This window comes from Aotus nancymaae, unplaced genomic scaffold (assembly GCF_030222135.1).
Source record: "Aotus nancymaae isolate 86718 unplaced genomic scaffold, 86718_ANA_hifiasm-v0.15.2.pri h1tg000041l, whole genome shotgun sequence".
Taxonomy (NCBI): domain Eukaryota; kingdom Metazoa; phylum Chordata; class Mammalia; order Primates; family Aotidae; genus Aotus; species Aotus nancymaae.
Window position 1 is genome coordinate 4,161,597 of NW_026988455.1, and position 19,767 is coordinate 4,181,363.

At 35.1% G+C, this 19,767-nt stretch overlaps 1 protein-coding gene across 4 annotated transcripts in view; it reads right to left on the reverse strand.

Annotated features, from left to right (window-relative positions):
* The window catches only part of ICE2 (interactor of little elongation complex ELL subunit 2), a 54,308-nt gene that overhangs the window by 14,064 nt on the left and 20,477 nt on the right, over window positions 1–19,767 (reverse strand). For all 4 annotated transcript variants that reach the window (XM_012443152.3, XM_064361364.1, XM_012443156.2 and 1 more), the window contains 7 exons: window positions 17,977–18,114; window positions 16,655–16,771; window positions 16,335–16,494; window positions 14,957–15,138; window positions 9,899–10,895; window positions 9,035–9,210; window positions 3,591–3,720 (listed from right to left, as the gene is read on the reverse strand). In XM_012443152.3, the coding sequence (XP_012298575.2) occupies window positions 3,591–3,720; window positions 9,035–9,210; window positions 9,899–10,895; window positions 14,957–15,138; window positions 16,335–16,494; window positions 16,655–16,771; window positions 17,977–18,114 (1,900 nt within the window). The remainder of the gene's footprint in view (window positions 1–3,590; window positions 3,721–9,034; window positions 9,211–9,898; window positions 10,896–14,956; window positions 15,139–16,334; window positions 16,495–16,654; window positions 16,772–17,976; window positions 18,115–19,767) is intronic.

The window sequence follows — 19,767 nt, forward strand, 5'->3', positions numbered from 1 at the left end:
TTGCAAAGCACTGCTTTATAGACTACAAATAAAATCTACACATAATGAAAATAAAACCTTTATATACATGCATTCATTCATACATATATGCACATAGACATATACATGCATACACATACATTCATGTGTATAGGTAATCCTAGCTTTGCATGCACTGTGGGACCATAAAAATGACCATACAGGCTGAAACTCTAAAATTTTAATAATCAACAAGGAAAATTACAACTGTTCCGTTACATTTAAATTTTTTTGTCAACACTATGAATTCTCTATCAATGATAAATGTATACGAAAATGAACAGAACAGTAAAATATTTTAGTACACTAATTCAAAACATTAAAGGGTTTTATTTCTTTATGAAACATTAATCAAGAGCAGTTTGAATAGTGCTTGCTTGTTACCTTCTTGCAGAACTTGTGACAGGAAGGATGCATCTTCTTTTCTTTTTTTTGAGACAGGGTCTCACTCTGTCACCCAGACTGCAGTGCAGTGGCGCGATCTCAGCTCACCACAACCTCCACCTCCCAGGCTCAAGCAATTCTCCTGCCTCAGTCTCCCAAGTAGCTGGGATCATAGGTGCACATGACTAACACCCGGCTAATTTTTTGTATTTTCAGTGAAGACAGGGTTTCATCATGTTGGCCAGGCTGGTCTTTAATTCCTGACGTCAAATGATCCACCCACCTTGGCCTTCCAAAGTGCTGGGATTACAAGTATGAGCCACCGCACCTGGCCTGATGCATTTCTATGACATGGTGAACTGTTACATTCCTTTCTGAGTTAGGATCAGAATCCAAAACTCTATCCTTTGTGCCTTCAATGTCATGAAATATCTTCAGGAGTTCGTATAGTGTAAAATCTTATGCCAGTGTCACTTGTTCATCCTTTATGTCACAACCACTTCTTCATTTATAAGTTCACTTTCACTAAGTTCGTCTGGCAGCAAATCTAGAGTCACTAGAACAACAGCAGAGCCAACATTCCCACCATCTTGTATTTTCTCTGTTAATTCCATTTATGTTCCATTTAAGTTTCACTTCTGGCAGTATCATCTTTTCTTTTTTTTTTTTTAATTGCATTTTAGGTTTTGGGGTATATGTGAAAAACATGCAATATTGTTGCATAGGTGCATACGTGGCAGTGTGATTTGCTGCCTTCCTCTTTCTTTGCTTTGCTTTAATATTTGTTGGCCAATTCTCTCTTTCGATCATCTACTTTTGTAACATATCACATGGGTATATCACTGGGAGACAAAGAGTCAATACAACTGCACACGTTGCTTTCTGTGCATGAGCTCAACAGGTACACAATAACCAATTATAAACAGACTTTGAAAGAAGTGACATGACTGGTCCCTGATCACGATGTGCCTATTATTTACTGTGATTTGTAGACTGAAGGGCCAGCAATGAAGCTTATACTTTATGTAATGACTCACTGTTAATACACGTCGTAATTAAAACTTTTGCTTATTGAAACTGTGTACTAAATGAGGACTGCCTGTATGTCAACTATATAAAACTCATCAATATTATAGGATTGGAGGGTGGATACAGAAGTTGTGATGAGACTACGTGGGAACCTGTCTTAAAGGAGTAAATCTTAAAAGTTTTTATGGGGAAAAGAGTACTGCAACTAGGGAAAGATGGGAACATGTTTACAGCAAAGCAAACAAACAAATCACAAGTGTGTTTACTCTACTTGAAAAAGAGACTATAAGCTATAGAAGTGAGGTTCCAAGTGCAGTCCCTAAACAAGCAGCATCAGCACCACCTGAGAAAGTCTCAGGTCCCAATGCAGACCTAGTGAATCAAGACACTACAGGGTAGGGGGCCACCAATCTCCACTTTTACAAGCCCTTCAAGTGATTTTCCTCAACAACTTTCTTAAATTAAAAGGGTATTATAACAACGTTTTTAAAAATTCAAAAGCTCACAGACACTTCTAAAATAGCATTTTAAAACATATCCCCCCATAACCATACCAAAAAAAAAAAAAATCCAAGCAAACCAAAAATATTACCTCTGTACATTGAAATGAAAGGCTCACAAGTGGATAGGATTCACAGAGAAAAATCAGTACACAGGGCAATGATTACTTAGGATTTTTTAAAATAAGAAGAAGTAATCTAGATAGCTGATGTTAAACTGTACATTTAAAAAACTCAAATCTCAAAATTTTTTTTGTCATGAATCTGCATTCTCTGTCAGTACTTTAAACGAAATTTCACTCACAAGTTTTCACTTGGTCCTTTCCTAAAATGGAAATAGCTGGCAAACTGCTTTCAAGTAGTGAATGTTGAGATTGTTGGTGTGAGGTCTTTTGGAGGAACACTGGGAAATCTGGTTACAGAATGAAAATTACCACAAAAACTTCTAGTATGTGTTGAAGGAGGAGGAGGGAGGCAGTATACTACCAATCAGTGCATTTAGCTACTTCCTTTTTTGAGTTAAGCAGAAAGAATAAATCAATTATCTATTTAATACTCTCATAAAACATGAAAACAAAATACTGATTAACCAAAACAGGAAAAAATTTTAAGTGAATAACCTTTCTTTAAGCAAGAAAAACACCCTCACAGGATTTATTACATACAAGGAATCATGCTAAGCACTATAATAACACAAAATTTTATTAGACTCAATACAGAATTTTATCACAGTCTGACCTTAAGCTGTTTATTGTCTAACAGGAAGAAGGGATAGGTGTTAAGAGAGAACAATAAAGTACAAAGTAACAAGTCATAGAGAAGTAAAAGACTGCATTGAGAGACGAAAGGATGCAAAAGACTACGCGGAAGAGCAGTTAGAGCAGTTTGAGATGATCAGGAGGGATTGAGATTTATGGGATGCACTGAGATGTTTGATATTAGACATTCCAGTGGAGGAAATAATACCAATAACGACTAGCAAGTAATCTATTATGTGAGGATGTTAACTGTACATGAACTGAGCCAATGCAAACTAAACGCCAGCCTAATCCCCACGTCCTCACAAAACAAAAAAAAGGAAAAGTCATTTCATCAAAATATTTGAGGTTTTAAAAGTAGTGTCATTATACAAAAATTTCAAAATAAACTTATAGATCAATAAATAACCAATTAAATGGTACTCTGAAAAGAAGTTTGTTTTAGAAACAAATGTGTATTTTTTATTATACTATTAAACAAGTGTTTTTAAAATAGGTCAGCACGGTAGGTCATCCCTGTAATCCCAGAGCTTTTGGAGGCTAAGGCAGGAGGATTGCTTGAGGCCGGAAGTTCAAGACCAGTCTAGGCAACATGAGACCCCATCTCAAGAAAAAAAACAAATAATTAGCTGGGAATGGCAACACATGCCTGCAGCCCCAGCTATGGGAAGGCTGAGGTGGGAAGATCACTTGAGGCCAGGAGTTCAAGGTTACAACGAGCTATGATCACATGACTACACTCCAGCCTGGGCAACAGTGAGACCCTGTCTAAAAATAAATAAATACATACATACATAAAAATTAAAGTAAAAAAGTACAGAATAGAAGTATTCACAATTGAATTTACAAGTATGTAATTACAAGGAAACTATAAAGGAGAATAGACTTTTGTATAACTTACCAACATAGAATGAGCTGTTGGAATGCAATAAACTTTCAGTCCATAAGCGACAAAGTTCACTTTCAGTCAGAGCTTCAACTCCGTAACAAGCCTGATACTCTACTTTTGGCAGTATATAAACTGGAAATTGCTGCAATGCAAGATTATATGTTTTCAAAGCTCCACTAATTTACTATTAATAGTAAATACATTTGCCTACACAGCTTTGGCACTTTCAAAATGCTTTCAGGTAATCTTATTTCATCCTTTTAATTACAGAAGGATTCAGACAGTAAGATGGATACGTTCAAGCCTGATGGACAGAAGAATGTTTGGTGGCAAAAGGTGAATGGATAAGCGATACCTCCCTACTATAGCCATTTCTGAACAAAATCAACACACCTCCCCACACAGGCAACATTTGATTTCTGTCAGGGAATGTGAATGACAGCATTCCCTGAATGAATCCCTGCAACACAGCCTATCGTACATAGTTGCCGAAAGGCTGAAAGCTAGATGCTGGGAAGCACCGACTTCTTTATATAATAGTCATTTTCAAGAGGTTAAAAAAGGTAGAAATCTTTTGCTCCTTTAAAGCATGAGTCACATTGTCTCAGACTCAAATACTCTGAGCAGCTTGTTTCAGTCTGCAAATAAATGGGCACTAATGCCTACATTAACACCTGTGTTTCTCATCACCTTCCATTTAAACACTTTATTTCAGACATGAAGTATCTGACAAATTATCCATCCAAGGTCACTGGTCAGCACACTATATAAGTAATTTAGACCAGTACCTATTACTAATCTAAGGGAGCATATGCAAAGAAATACATGTTGTTCACTGTGCTTATGCTATCTCATACCTTCAAAGAAAACTCTACTCTCAACAGGAGTCTATTTTCATTTGTCAAAAAAAGAAACACATGATTTAAGTACTTACTTGCACTGATAAAGCTAATTAGTATTTCTGAAATTATACTAAGGTGTCACCATTTATAGATTAAAAAATATTTCATCAGTATTTCTTAATTCTTGATTTTCACAAAGTGGCAAAGAGTGGGCTTGGCACAATGGTGGTGGTAAGAACAATTCAAATCCACTATTTTTGTTATCAACAGTAAGTGTGGTTTCACACGATTGCCTCTGAACTACATGCATGTAAGAAATCTGGTGATCTTGTTAAAATGTAGAATCTGGGGTAAAGCCCAAGGTTTTATACTACAAACAAGCTATTGTTCCAGGAACCATACTTTTAGTAGTTAGGCCTCTAGTGTCTTCTCAATTAAAACAAAATTAAATGTGATTAGGATAATTTTATCATTAAAAGCATTTTACAGTGTAATTCTTTAGCAAACGGTTATCTGCATATGATTTAGTCTCTTCATAACTTTAGAGCAAATAGGAGGTTGGGATAAACAAATGAAGGCCCAGAAGGTTAAGAAATTTGCTCAGACTGGGTGCAGTGGCTCAGGCCTGTAATCCTAGCACTTTGGGAGGCTGTGGGAAAATTACTTAAGGTTAGGAGTTCAGGACTAGCCTGGACAAAATAGCAAAACCCTGCCTCTACAACAAATTAAAAAAAAAAATTAGCTAGGCATGGTGGCACATGCCTATAATCCTAGCTACTCAGGAGGCTGAGGTGGGAGGATCATTTGAGCCCATAAGTTCAAGGAGGCAGTAAGCTATGACCATGCTACTGCACTCCTTCCTGAGCAATAGAGCAAGACTCTTGTCTCTTCAGAAAAAAGAATGAATAAAATTTGCTCAAGGACACATAGCTAGTTTATAGCGAAGTTGAGAAAAAAGTTGACTGAGAAAAAGGATCACAGTTCTGGATCAGAAATGGGAAACAGTTAATTCCATTTATTTTTTAAAATTTAAAAATAAATATCATTTCTGAAAAGCAAATACTTTGGGAGATATTCTTAGATAATACTACCCTATCTATAAAACCAAGTCCTAAAACCAGTTTTAATTTATATACGTATTCTACTGCCATCTCCAGGAAGTGGGGGGAAAAGGAGGCCTGAACATTTCATCTTTCCTTAGTCTCCCAAAATTGAAGTAAAAATTTAAGGAAAATCAAAATTTTAATTCTACAAAATTAACTATTTTCTTCCCTTGATAAGTGGCTCCCCAAGTAAAAGTTTTCCTTGGTTCTCTTCCAATTTTTCACATAAGGCACTCAGGATACTTGGTTAACTGAGACAAATAATAATACATATTATGAAATCATCCAAAGTTCCCGGGTATGGATTTTGTAATCATGTATTTAATTTAGCACTGATTCCATTTTATCTTGTGGTCCAAATTAGCCTCTTTATTACTTTTGTGAGATGGAATTTCACTCTTGTTGCCCAGGCTGGAGTGCAATGGCACAATCTCAGCTCACTGCAAGCTCCGCCTCCCAGCTTCACGCGATTCTCCTGCCTCGGTCTCCCGAGCAGCTGGGATTATTGGCGTGCAACCATGCCTGGCTAAGTTTTGTATTTTTTTTAGTAGAGATGGAGTTTCACCTCCTTGGCCAGGCTGGTCTCGAACTCCTGACCTCAGGTGATCCACCTGCCTCGGTCTCTGAAAGTGCTGGGATTACAGGTGTGAGCCACTGAGCCTAGCCTATTTATTTTATTCCATCATTTGAGACTGGCTGATGTTTTAAGTTCTTCTTTAACAAGTGCAACTCTTATTAAGCAAAGTTTTGGTGAGGAAACGTAAATGACACTGGAAACTAAAATCTCAACTAGAATAAAGTAATTGAAGAACCGAGAAAAAACAAAGAGATGAGGTTCTTGCATATCAGAGGTTGAAGAGACTTCCAAGTATTTCAAAGCTCTATCTAAGCAAGTTCGTTTTTAGGTAGGAAATACTAATGGGGGATGTACTTTCACCTAATTAGTTTAAATAGCACCATTTACAACATTTTCAAACTGGTGCCTCAACATCCCTAAAGTTCCCTTACTCAACAATATCAATCCCTCTCCATTTTCCTCATTTACTCAGTGCCTATTCATTGAGTTTCCATAGGATAAAATATTTTGGAGAAACAGAGATGAATAGGACATGATTCCAAGGAGCATACATTTTACTTAGAGATTTTAACCATATGTACTAAACTACTACATATAATATCGGGGCAATATAAACATTCACTGAAAATTTTGAAATTTTATTGAGTTTGACACAATCAGAAATATGAGGCTTCTATTCAGATATTCTTTAGGGTGTGACTATTGATATATTTCGATAATGAATTTTCTCCTTTATGTCTTGAAATTTATAAATTTCACCTTAGTCAAGTGAATTACAATGTCCTTACCAAGCTGTCTTGTTCAAGAATTAAACTGGTATCCAAAATTTCCCTAGGCTATTCTTACTTAAGAGATATCGGCCATCAACAATTTCTAAGTGCTATAAGCTGAAAAAGAAATACAAAGTGGTATGGGTTCACAGAGTAGGAAGTTGAAAGAAATAAGGTAGTTCTAAAATATATCAGAGAAAAAGCAAGGAAGAATTAAAGAAATAAATCCTTGAAAATATAATCTATAGGACTAATACTGTATGTATTCAGATGTTCAAGCTTAGGGCTATTAAATTTATTAGTTAACATATATGAGGCAGGAAAAATTAGCAGATAAAGTAAAATCTTTTAATTCACAGGATGTTAGCATTTATCTAGGAGACAATTAAAACTACAAAATGTTGGCATTCCTTGAGTTTCTCTTGTAAAGAGCACTAAAACAAAATGGTTTTAGTTTATAAATACGGGATTTATAGATAAGGGCTACTTCACCTGTATAAACTTTATAAAATCATGAAACAAAATTTTGACTGGAGTTTGGACTGTGACCCATCATGTGAGGTCATGTGTGGAATTTTCCACTGTGGTATCATGTTGGTTTTAATTCAAAACCATTTCGTTTCTAAAATCTTGAGTTGGAATCAATGATAAAAATTAAATTATGTGAATGAGAAGTTTAATAATTTAGGAATTTAATAATTTATGTGTAATCTTCCTTCTATTTAACAAAACAAAAAAATGTTATCAAGCAGCTAGGTCCACTGAGTCTACTGGATTTGAGTGGACAAAGTGTACATCCTGGATCTGGATGAGTTAGTCTTAGAGTTTGCCACAGTAGTCAAACCTTCACACTGCTGTTATTAGCATTGTGAAAAGGTTGGATACTTTTTGAAATCCAATTATTCTTTAAAATGATACAGCAGTCAGGAAGTATTCCACAAGGACCAATACTAGAACATCACTAGTCTGGATTCACCTGATCCCTATCTCAAAACATACTGATTTCAAAGTTGTCAGTGATGATTCTTATTAGGCAATGGGTTAGATAACAAGAGACAGAGACATCAAAACCTTTTTTTTTTTAAATGTATACTATGAAAAATATATACAACAGAAAAAACCCTCAAGAAAAATTAAAGGAAACACATTTTAATATTACATACTCAATTATAACACAGAAGATTCTATTTACCAGAATTCAGTAGTGATGTACACAAAATAAATGCAAACAAATTTGAGAGAGAATTTCAAATGTAGAAAATTATTGAAAGAAACAATTACTCAAATTGCAGCAATGTATTTTTTTTCCTGAGAGAAATACTTACATCAAACCCCAAAGAAACAAGAGGGAGAAAAAGAAAGGAAGAGTCTTGGTCTTCTAACAATCCTGGAAAGACCTTAAATGTGTGTGAAATGCCATCTTTCAAAAGTTCTACTTGGACTTCTAAAGTAGGCCAAAAAGAGCCCCAAAGAAGGAGAGAAAAGAGCTCGAGCTCCCATGTAATAAAGAAAATCCAAATTCCCAGAGAAAACAGGAACATATGTGCCACTCTAGATGTAATATACAATGATGCAGTTTTTTAATAAGGTTTATACAGGCGGAGTATCCCTTATTTACAATGGTTGGGACCAGAAGCGTTTCAGATTTTGGATTTTTTTCTGGATTTTGAAATATTTACATATACAAACTGAGGTATCTTGGGGACAGGACTCAAGTCTAAACACAAATTTCATTTATGTTTCCCATACACCATATGCATATAGCCTGAGGGTAATCTTATACAATATATTAAATAATTTTATGCATGAAACAAAATTTTGACTGGAGTTTGGACTGTGACCCATTCATTATATGAGGTCATGTGTGGAATTTTCCACTTGTGGTATCATACTGGAGCTCAAAAGCTTTCGAACTTTGGAGCATTCTGGATTTTGGATTGGAGCTGCTCAATCTGTATATTTCATGCATGAATGTTACTGGCATTTATGGCTACTTTATACAAACACTTAACTTGATCTCAGCATTTTAGTAAAAAAACAAAAACAAAAACTCAACCTGAAGATACTATGAGTGCTCAACATTTTAAACTTTATAGTAATGGCATGTTAAATATTTGTTGATTATTTATGTAGTCACAATCTAACTCTGCAAATAACAACTTACTCTTCTTATTTTCTTCCGTTTTTTAGAACGTGGTCTTGTCTCTATCCTCTGGACACTGCAGCGCACGAGTAACAACAGGTCTTGCAGGCTAAATAACTTATAAACAAAATTTCCCTCCTGAGGAGCTAGGTATTCCGACGTATCTTCAACATAGTCCTGAAGTTCATACGGTAATCCTTTAAAAATAATGTTTCTCATTTTTAAAATACATTATCTCTTTACCCATTATAATCAAGGATACAACAATTCAGTTAACTATTTTTAAACTTCTATCATCTTTAAATATCTACTTTTCTGCCTAATGGACCCTCACACTTATTGCCATTTCTGTTTACTCTTACTGGAACTGCAGTAAGAGCTGAAATCCATGCTTTAAGGTTCTTCTCCTTTTAACCTTCACTAACTCTAGGCAAAGTATAAATTCATGAGACACCACACCATGAGAAAAAAAAAAAAAAAGAGTTTAAAAAGTAATGTTATTCCTAACCAGGCAGAGCTGAGGAACAGATTTCATAAAACTGCAGTCCAGCAACAAGTATAAATAAATTTTAAATCAATCAAATATTTATGATTATTCTGGATGCACTTACCCTTCATCAGTTTGACAAACTGTATTACCTATAGCTTAGCAGTCATTGTTCATGTTAGATAAACACAAGTTACAAGGCCCATACACTTTTGTGAACATAATAGAGAGGACATTTTGGAAGTGGAAATACTGATCAATAGATTGAAAAAATGAAATATCAATGACTGTGTGACAATTACAAAACAGGTTATAACAAAGTAAAAGAATGAGGGAAAAAATAACTAAGAAAAAAGAACAAGTAAAACAGTGTAAGCTCTTTGTAAATATTTACTTACGTCCTTTTGGCTTCTGAAATGCAGAAGGCCATCCAGGTTTCGGCCAACTAGAGGTGTCTGAAGGAACAGACAATTGCTCAGAAACAGAAGGCTGTTTAGAATTTTCTAAATTCATTAAGGGCAATTCAGGTACTTTTCTGGAAATTGGCTTTAAGAGCTCATCCTGCATTTTTAAAATCTCTCCAACTGGATCAAATTTTTTATATACTCGTTTGATAGGTTTTTTTAAAACACATGACTCTTCAGGACTACAAGCAGTATTTGTCTGGTTTCCTACAGAAGCCAGTCCTGAGGAAGACTTTGGACTAGCTGGTTTAGAACTTAATTTAGAACCCACAACAGCTGTCTTTCCATCACTATTATTTTTACACTCTGTATCAATGATTAAACACTCCTCATCTGTATCACTGCTGCAGAGATCTGTATCTTCAGCTTTAGCTGCTTCAGATCTAACTGTTTTTTCCTTTGAGGTATCTAGGTTTTCCAGAACACTGGGTCTTTCATCATCAGCATGTACCGTATCTACAGTCATATCATTTTTATTAGAAGTTTCAATTTCCTGAGAATTTTCAAACTGTAAGGCATCAGATGTTTTCAAGTCACTATCTTGCATCAAAGACTTCTCAGAATTTGATACCTTTTCACCACATGATTCAAATCCCTGATCATCTTTATTTTTGCACTCTTCAGGGCCACCATCCACACCAGTGACAAGCTGTTTCTCCTTTTGCAACTGTTCTATCAGAATCTGAGATAAACTTTTAGAATTAGCAGAAATGTCTGGTGCACTTGGGGCCACAGGTGTAGTTCCTGCTTTGGGGGCTGTAGGAGCATCTGTTATGTTAGGTACTGTGGAAGTACTTGCTGGATTTGGTGACTTTGACGCTTTAGTGGTGGTTACTCCAAAAGTTTCAAGTTCTGTTACATCATCATCAAAATCCAGATACGAATTTTCAAGAGTCTCAATTTTTCGGCACTCATTGACTTCACAGGAGATCTTAAGTAAATAAATTGGTAAAGTATTAGTAAAAATTTCAAGCCAAGCTACCTATCTCTTAATATCCCTATCCCTCTCATACATACTTCATGTTTTTAAAGGAGAAAGAAAAGTCTAATGGTTGTAAAAGATTCTTGCTTAAGATGACAACAACCTACTACCAATTATTTAATCTTACCTTCCCACTGAAATGTTTGTGATGCCTGGCACAGTGGCCACGCCTGTAATCCCAACACTTTGGGAGGCTGAGGCAGGCGAATCACAAGGTCAGGAGTTCAAGACCAGCCTGGCGAACATGGTGAAACTGCATCTCTACTAAAAATACAAAAAAATTAGCCAGGCATGGTGGCAGGCGCCTGTAATCCCAACTGCTCGGGAGGCTGAGGCAGGAGAATCACTTGAAGCCGGGAGGCAGAAGCTGCAGTGAGCTGAGACCGTGCCACTGCATTCCAGCTCAGGCCAAAGGGCAAGACTCCATCTCAAAAAAAAAAAGGTTTGTGGTAACAGGCAAATTTGCCAAGTTGTAATAGCACAGGAAATGAAATATTTACAAACTACCACATTTCAAGAGGAATTTCAACTAGTCAAAAAATGGAGAAGACCACAAAGAAGAAATGTAGGGCCAAACAAGGAGGCAGATTTTCATTTATGTCTACTCTGTAGACTCTTTGCAGAGACACTTGGTCTTAGCTGACAAGGAGGAAAGTCCCTCTGCCACTGTGAGGATGCTGCTTTCTAACGCGGCCAGAGAAGTGTTACCAGCTTTTGGTGCACCCTTAATATCAACCAGTCACTTTCTTTCCACAACTACTCAGGGAAAACAACGGTCAGCAACGAAGATGGGGCAGAAATGGACACAAGATGATTTGCTGTATTCTGAGACATGAAGTCATAAACGTTATTTTTCATGTACTGTTTTGGTAATGGAAAAACTACACACAGTTTTAACTTACTCAGGAATACACTTTCCCCTCCACAAGGAGACAAGCACCAGAAGATCTCTCTTCGATTTGACAGAGCACTTGGAATTTGGTAATTGGTTATGTACATCCACTAGCCTTACAGTTCAGGATTTAAGAGAAAGATTCTAACGGTCATCAGGTAGTAAGTAAGAAAGTAACTCATCTGAGTTACTTAACCTCTCTGAACCTCAACTGACTCATCTCTAAAACAGGTAAAGCAGGGGCATCTTCTTGGATTTGTTCTAAAGATTAAATGAGAAATTATATATAGAAAATCTCTTGGCATTGTGCCTGGCACTTAATAAGTAGCCTCTCCATGAAAGGTAGCTAGTGAATGGTAATTCCTACTAAAAGACTATGAAATTTGGTAAAAAAGAAAAATTAAACTATATGCTGCTTACATGAGGCATTCCTACACAAAAAGGTTAAAAACAAAACAACAAGAGATGTCATCAAGATACAAAAAGAGGAAGAATGTGTTGGACAAAGAAGAATTCAAGGCAAAAAGTCTTAGATAGAAAAGGGAGAAATGCTAGTTTAAAAACAGAGAAAATCCATGATAAATAGATAATGGTCATGAATTGTGACATGTCAAGTAATGACATCAAAATACACAGTCAAACTGAAAAATAAAAGAAAAATTTGACAGAAACACAATTATACTTGGTCAATGATATACTATCTCTAAGTAAAAAATAAAAAGGAATACAGAAGGTATAAATAATATTAAAAAATGTGAATATATTTAAAAGATTGAAAATAAATATATAAATAGACTACAAAGATAAACTTTTTCTCTTCCCAAGAATCCAAAGGGCATTTCAAAAAATGGACTCTAACATACAAAGAAAATTTCAATACAGACCAAAGCAGAATCTGATCAAGTCTTACTCTATGTTCAGAACTAAAATCAGAGATCATTTAAAAAATTTAAACAAACAATAGACTCAAGCACTTGGAAATTTAAAAACATTCCAAACTGTTGGACTACAGAAATCAAAATAATTACAGAATACTAAGCAACAAAAATTAAACTAATAGACATTAAGAAGTATAATAATTTGAAGTTAAAAAATGCATTATCTTCCTCTAAGGATTATTTTCACTTGCTTTTGCTAGGTGTTTGGAGACACTGGCAATCCAGAAAAAGCATTTTACTCTAAAGTCAGGGCCTGAAAACTCAGGCTACAATCTCAGAGAAAGCTGTTTTACTTCTGGTTCACCCCGACTCCTGAGGTGCAACACCTTTGGGGTCCAGGCCCTCAGTGGAAAACTGATTGTTTTTATCCCTCAGTACTGTGATGCTGCCAAAAGCACAGTTCATTGTCTTACTTACCTCTTCAGAACTGGCAAATACAATCCAACGCAAAAATGACTCTAAGTAACAGGTTTACCTTATGGGATTCCTGTCTCTTCAATATCTCATCCCTACAATTCCTCACTATCTTGTTACCTTTTTGATGCTTTTAAGAAAGACATTTTAACATTTGTCCAGCTTTTTTAGTTGTCATCAATAAAAGGAGGGTCCAAATTACCTGGCTTACCCATTACTGAAAGAAGTCATTGTCAATTTTTATCCCTTTTAACCTATCTCATATTTCTTTACAGCCACTTGTTACTGCCTGACATTCACCTCAATATAAGTTTTAGGCAGATTTTTAAAAGTAAAATGTATAAAAAGAAAACATAAGTTAAAAGTGCCTTATGATATCTATATCATAAAAATATTAAAAGGCAAATGGCAAAGAGAAAAACATACATATAAAAAACAAAAGGCTAATATCCTTAAAATTATATGAGCTCTTAAGTATAAGAAAAATATTTTTATATTTTAAAATTTTTGTTTGCTTTCTCATTTTACTCAAGTCTCTGTTCACATTTTCTATACTCAGAAAAGCCTTCTTGATCATGAATATAAAATGACCCCTTCCCCACCCATCTCTCTATTTCCCCTTAACCTACTCTTATTTTTCTCCACAGCATTTACCATTACCTGCTTTTTTCCTGTATCTGGGCCCTCAGACACTAATGTAAGCTCTGAGAGAAAACAGGTTTTGTTTTTATTCACTGCTGCTTCTTCCCTACATGGAATAGTATCTGCTCAATAAAAACTTATGGAATGAATGAATCAAGTTTTCTATAAACAATGTATTTAAAAATCATGGAAAAAATACTTTAAAACACAGAATAATATAAGCTAATATTTACAGAGTGCCAAGTGTTACTCTAAATGTTTTACATGTATGAATTCATTTAAACCTAAACAATCCTTTGAGTTAGGTAGTATCATGACGCCCATTTTACAGATAAGCAAACTAGAGACAGAGATATTATGTAATCTACTCAAGGTCACATAGCTACTAAGTATACTGAAGATTAGCAATCTGGTCAAATACCTTCTGTACCAATCAAATTAATGTTCCTTTTCACACTTAAAAACTCTTGGATATGGGTTGGGTGCAGTGGCTTATCCCCTTAATCCCAGTGCTTTGTGTGGCTGAGGCGGGTGGATAACCTGAGGTCAGGAGTTTGAGACCAGCCTGGCCAACATGGCAAAATCCGGCCTCTACTAAAAATACAAAAAGTTAGCTGGGTGTGGTGGTGCACACCTATAATCTCAGCTACTCAGGAGTCTTAGGCAGGAGCATCACTTGAACCCAGGAGGCAGAGGTTGCAGTGAGCAGAGATCCAACCACTGCACTCCAGCCTGGGCGACAAAGAGGCTCCAACTCAAAAAAATAAAATTCCTGAATACGAATGACACCAATGAAACAAAACCTCATATTCACCACCATCACTGAGTGTTCACTACATACATTACTAAAAACTGTGCTCAGCCTTTAACATAAAATATCAAACTTAACCCTCATAATAACCTTGTCAAGTAGGTATTACTACCTTTCATGTATGAGAAGAGAAAACTGAGGCTGAGGGAGGTTAAGTTAGTTGCCTAAAATCTAGCTAGACTTGAAATTCAATTTAAGGTGGAATCTAAAGCCTGCATTTTTAGCTACTCGGTTTAGGGATTTGCAGTAAAACTTTATGCTTCAAAAGGATAAACAAGTACATTCCCCTAAGGAAAAAAAAAGCATTACATACATCCATTTCAGCTATAAACTCTTCAGGTTTGTCCATAAAGACTGCAGAAACTGGAACAGATGTGTTTTTGGACATCATAAATTTTAACGGAACTTCATGAAAGATATGATTTCTCTCTCTCATAGTCATTTTCTTCTGGGGAAGTGGTGAATTAATATATATTACTTTAACTGGTTTTGAACCTTAAAACCAAAGAAAAGAGGTAATTAGTATCTAATAGTGATATATTTTTTAAAAAACAGGATGTATAACATTAGGATCACCAAAGAGACACCAGAAGAATGGCAGCATATGTCCCATATATTTGCTACCCTTAGATTAGAAGATATTAAAGTCCTTTCCAAATCTAAGGGCAAGAAAATTCAACTGGCAGGAGAAAAACATCTTTCTAACAATGTTTTTTACTGTTACATTCTTACTGTCATCATTACTCAGCTCTTACAGGAACTTGCAAAAAGTGATGAAATATTTACCACAGAGTATATATTACATTTAATTCTAATTTGTAGTTTTGTTTCATTAGACATAGTCTTTCATTTACTATATTTATGCTGTGACATATAATAATAATAATTCTGAAAGATATTTAAAAATAAAATATGAATCAAAACAGTAGGGAAAATAATTTTTTGAATACAGGAATTAATATGCAAATATTAATTCTGTTGTCAAAAGACAGACAAAATTATTGCTTATATTTACAGATTTACTGTAATTCCAAATTCCAATAATAGACAAGTTAGTAAGTCATGGAAACTCACCCATTTGAGGTTGTCTACTGAAGAAATACATTCCTTTCATTTCAGTGAAAGAAAAACCTGACCATTTCATGAATTTCTTGGCCACCCTAAGTCATCACTTTGTCTCTTACTCTCACCCTTAAACAATGACTATAGGTGTTATAGATCTAATTAATTCATTTAGTAGTGCTGAGCCTACAGTAACTTTATACATGAAAAAGTTTTACTGAGTATGTGTCAAACTTATATCCTCCTTAGATCAGTATTTTGATACCTGATAAATGACCCCCTATATTTACACAGCTGAAATCAAACAGTTCTAACCCTTTTTTTTTTAATTTTACTTCACGTTCTGGGATACACGTGCAGAATGTGCAGGTTTGTTACATAGGTGTACATGTGTCATGGTGGTTTACTGCATCTATTAACCCGTCATCTAGGTTTTAAGCCCTGCATGTATTAGGTATTCATCCTAATGCTCTCCCTCCCCTTGCTCCGACCCCGCAACAGGCTCCCATGTGTGTTGTTTCCCTCCCTGTGATCATGTGTTCTCACTGTTCAACTTCCATTTGTGAGTGAGAACATGCCGTCCAACCTCTTTTTTTTGAAAGCAGTATTTGACATAGTAAATCACAAACCTGCAACAGGTATTACTTGAATAAACACTGGAATTTCCCACTGTTCCTTGTATGTCGGTCCATGATTATTTAATAAGGTAAATAAGGATTGACTAGTTATAGCTATCTGAGGGTGGTATCTTGAAACAAGCTTCTCTGCATTTGGATCTTTACTAATATCCTGAAAAACAACAAGTAATTTGTTACTTGGTTATGCTTACTGAAACTTTCTTTAATAAAGTAAAAGATGAAGAAAGGGTACTTTAGGACAATTAGGTTAGATGTATTTTGTGAGATATAAAAGATCATTTAGGAAGATCCAATGTTGCTTTGGTACTTACATAATGCATAGCTTCAGCTGTTCGTTCCGGTGTTTCAATGGCAGCTATATCATCTTTTGAGAGCTGCAACTTCATAGGCATTGAGGGAAATACTGTTTTCACATATTTTACACTGCCCTAAATATGAAAATAATTAATCATTTTACAAATGATTAATTTGTAAATTTTCCTTGCAAAAATCCTGATGTATTTTTTCTAAGAAAAGTATCTTTCATCATATGAAATTTATCATTCTACTAAATGTAAACATCAGATTTAGAAACTTTATGCCAAGATATTCATGTTTTTGCTTGACAACCACTACCAGTGTTTTTTGTTTGGTTTTGTTTTGGAGACTAAGACTTGCTCTGTCACATAGGCTGGAGTGCAGTGGTGTGATCGCAGATCACTATAACCTCTGCCTCTTAGGTTCAAGCAATCCTCTCACCTCAGCCTCCCGAATAGCTGGGATAACAGGCGTGTGCCAGCACACCCAGCTAATTGTTGTATTTTTAGTAGAAACGGGGTTTTGCCATGTTGGCCAGGTTGGTCTCAAACACCTGACTTCAAGTGATCTGCCTGCCTTGGCCTCCCAAAGTGCTGGTTCTGTCCGTGAGTCACCATGCCAGGACAGTTTCGTAGAATTTTTCCAGTGACTTTAAAGTGCATCCTCTTCTTTTAGGAGATAAAAATCATAACAGGGGACAACAGAAACTCCAAAATACCCTCTCCACACACTTATTTCTAATATGTTTGTGAATAAAAGCCCATTAAAAAAGGGGGCTTCCTGCTTGTATTCAGGGGCATTCAGATGAGTGATAAGAAAAGAGTATCAAGGAACAAAGTTAGTAGTGGAATTATTAAAAATATCAAGTATTTGTATCCATAAAATAAAAATAAAGGGACACAGATTTGTATTACATATTTAAAAAGTTATCTAATAATTACTTATCTATGTAAAATATACGTGAGCTGGGCACAGTTGCTCACTCCTGTAATCCCAGCACTTTGGGAAGCTGAGGCAGGCGGATCACCTGAGGTCAGGAGTTCAAGACCAGCCTGGACAACATGGTAAAATCCTCATTTCTACTAAAAATACAAAAATTAGCCGGGCATGGAGGTGAGTGCCTGTAATCCCAGCTACTCAGGAGGCTGAGGCAGGAGAATCACTTGAACCTGGGAGGCTGAAGTTGCAGTTAGCTGAAATCATACCATTGTACTCCAGGAGACAAGAGCTAGATTCTGTCTTAAAAAAAAAAAAAAAAAAAAAAAAAAAACAGACATACACACATATGATATTTCAGACCAAAAAAAAGCTTATATCTTCAGATAATAAACCTTACCAATGCAAGAAGAGTTTTTTCTAACTTTAATCCCATCTCTACTCTGAATGGGAAAAATCCCATTAAGCTGGTGACCTCATGGAGAGTATAGAATTCTGGATACTTTTTCACTTGTTCAATGCAAGCTCTTAAAATTTTCTGGGAAAGAGAAATTAAGAAAACTTCATTTGTACTGTATTTCTCTAATAATGCAAAAAGGAAATTTTTAGTTACGTGTGACTATCTAATTGTTCATTGTAAAAAGTAGCCTGATTTCATTAATCAAGCTTCTAAGATTACATACACTGTATATTGTTTTCATAATTCATTTTTAACCCAGATACTTAAAATACCAATATTTAATAATACTAAAATTAGCAGTCTCATTAAAATTTAAAAATAGAGAAGACATATTTTCCACGCTATTTAAGAACTGTTAAAGGCACATGAAAATTTCAACATGCTTTACTGCAATAAAAGTAGTTATATGAATAATTACAAATTAAGTAGCACACTCTAAAAACATTCCCAAGCACAATGAATTAATGAAGTAGTTATCTTACGGGTCACTCTAATCTATAACCTAAAAAAATCAAATGACAAATGTTATAACTAATCCAAATGATGGAGTGCTTATTATTTTCTCCAAACTGTTTTCAAAATATTAATCACATCAGGAAATGTAATCAATAAAAAAATAAAATTCACAGCTTCTTGTGAGAAGAGTATGTGCCACTTGTGATAATATAGAAACAATTCAGAGATGCTTAGCTGTTGAAGGTAGGGAGAGCTGTTTATGATTAAAATACACAGATACATTATCTTCTAAGATACATATTTTTTCTTCTGTCAATGAACTTTATCTTAGTGTCTCAGAACGTATTTTAGGTCAAAAAAGCTCTCAGCGTCTTTATATACTAGCTTTATCATATCTATATCCCCTCTCCCTTAACATGTTTGTAAAATGTGTCAAGTTACAAATCAGTAACTTTACTCCAGTGTATCTTTTCATCTACAGTTTCAGAACCCCTCTCCCCTTTTCTAATCCCCACTCCCACTCGCTGCTATCTTTCACATTTTCTCTCTCCATTTATGCTTTTCAAGGCAGACCTTGATATTTAATTCACAGTATCATTTGCAACTAACGCAGATGTGGACTAATATGGAAACATTTTTAAATTTCTGAGTCTACTGCAAACTCATACCTACAAAATATCTTTGCTCCTTATTTGTACTATTAGTTAACTTTCACTTCTAACATTCCCTTCCTATGGTAATTATTACAAGAACTTGAATACGTAAAGGAAGGTAATACATAAGAACTACAGGAAATAGAGACTATTCTGGTTAGACATTCATTGTCACATCATTCCTGGTATAACTGTGAGGATGTTACAGTGTTTTCAACTGAATTTCACTTAATTCACTAACTACAACAAGAGAATCAAAGGAAAATCTAAGACAGTTTTATACCTGTACTCTGATACATTACACAATTATCAAAAGTATTTTGCAATTGGTAGGTATTCAATTAACTAAAGGATAATTACTTAGCTTATGTAGTACAAAAATGTTTTACACTAATAATTTATTTTTCTTTGAAAAGTAACTGAACACCAGAGGTTAAAGGTTTAGGCTGTTCCCCATCATTCATCCACTGAATGCTATTACTGTCTAATACTCAAAATATCTTGAGAATTAAATATACCAAAGGCACATGCATTTATACAATACAGATCTATAATTATAAAAACAGGTGAAAATGACTATGCTCCCTAAATTTTATTTTGGGCCAGAAAGGAAAAATATTTC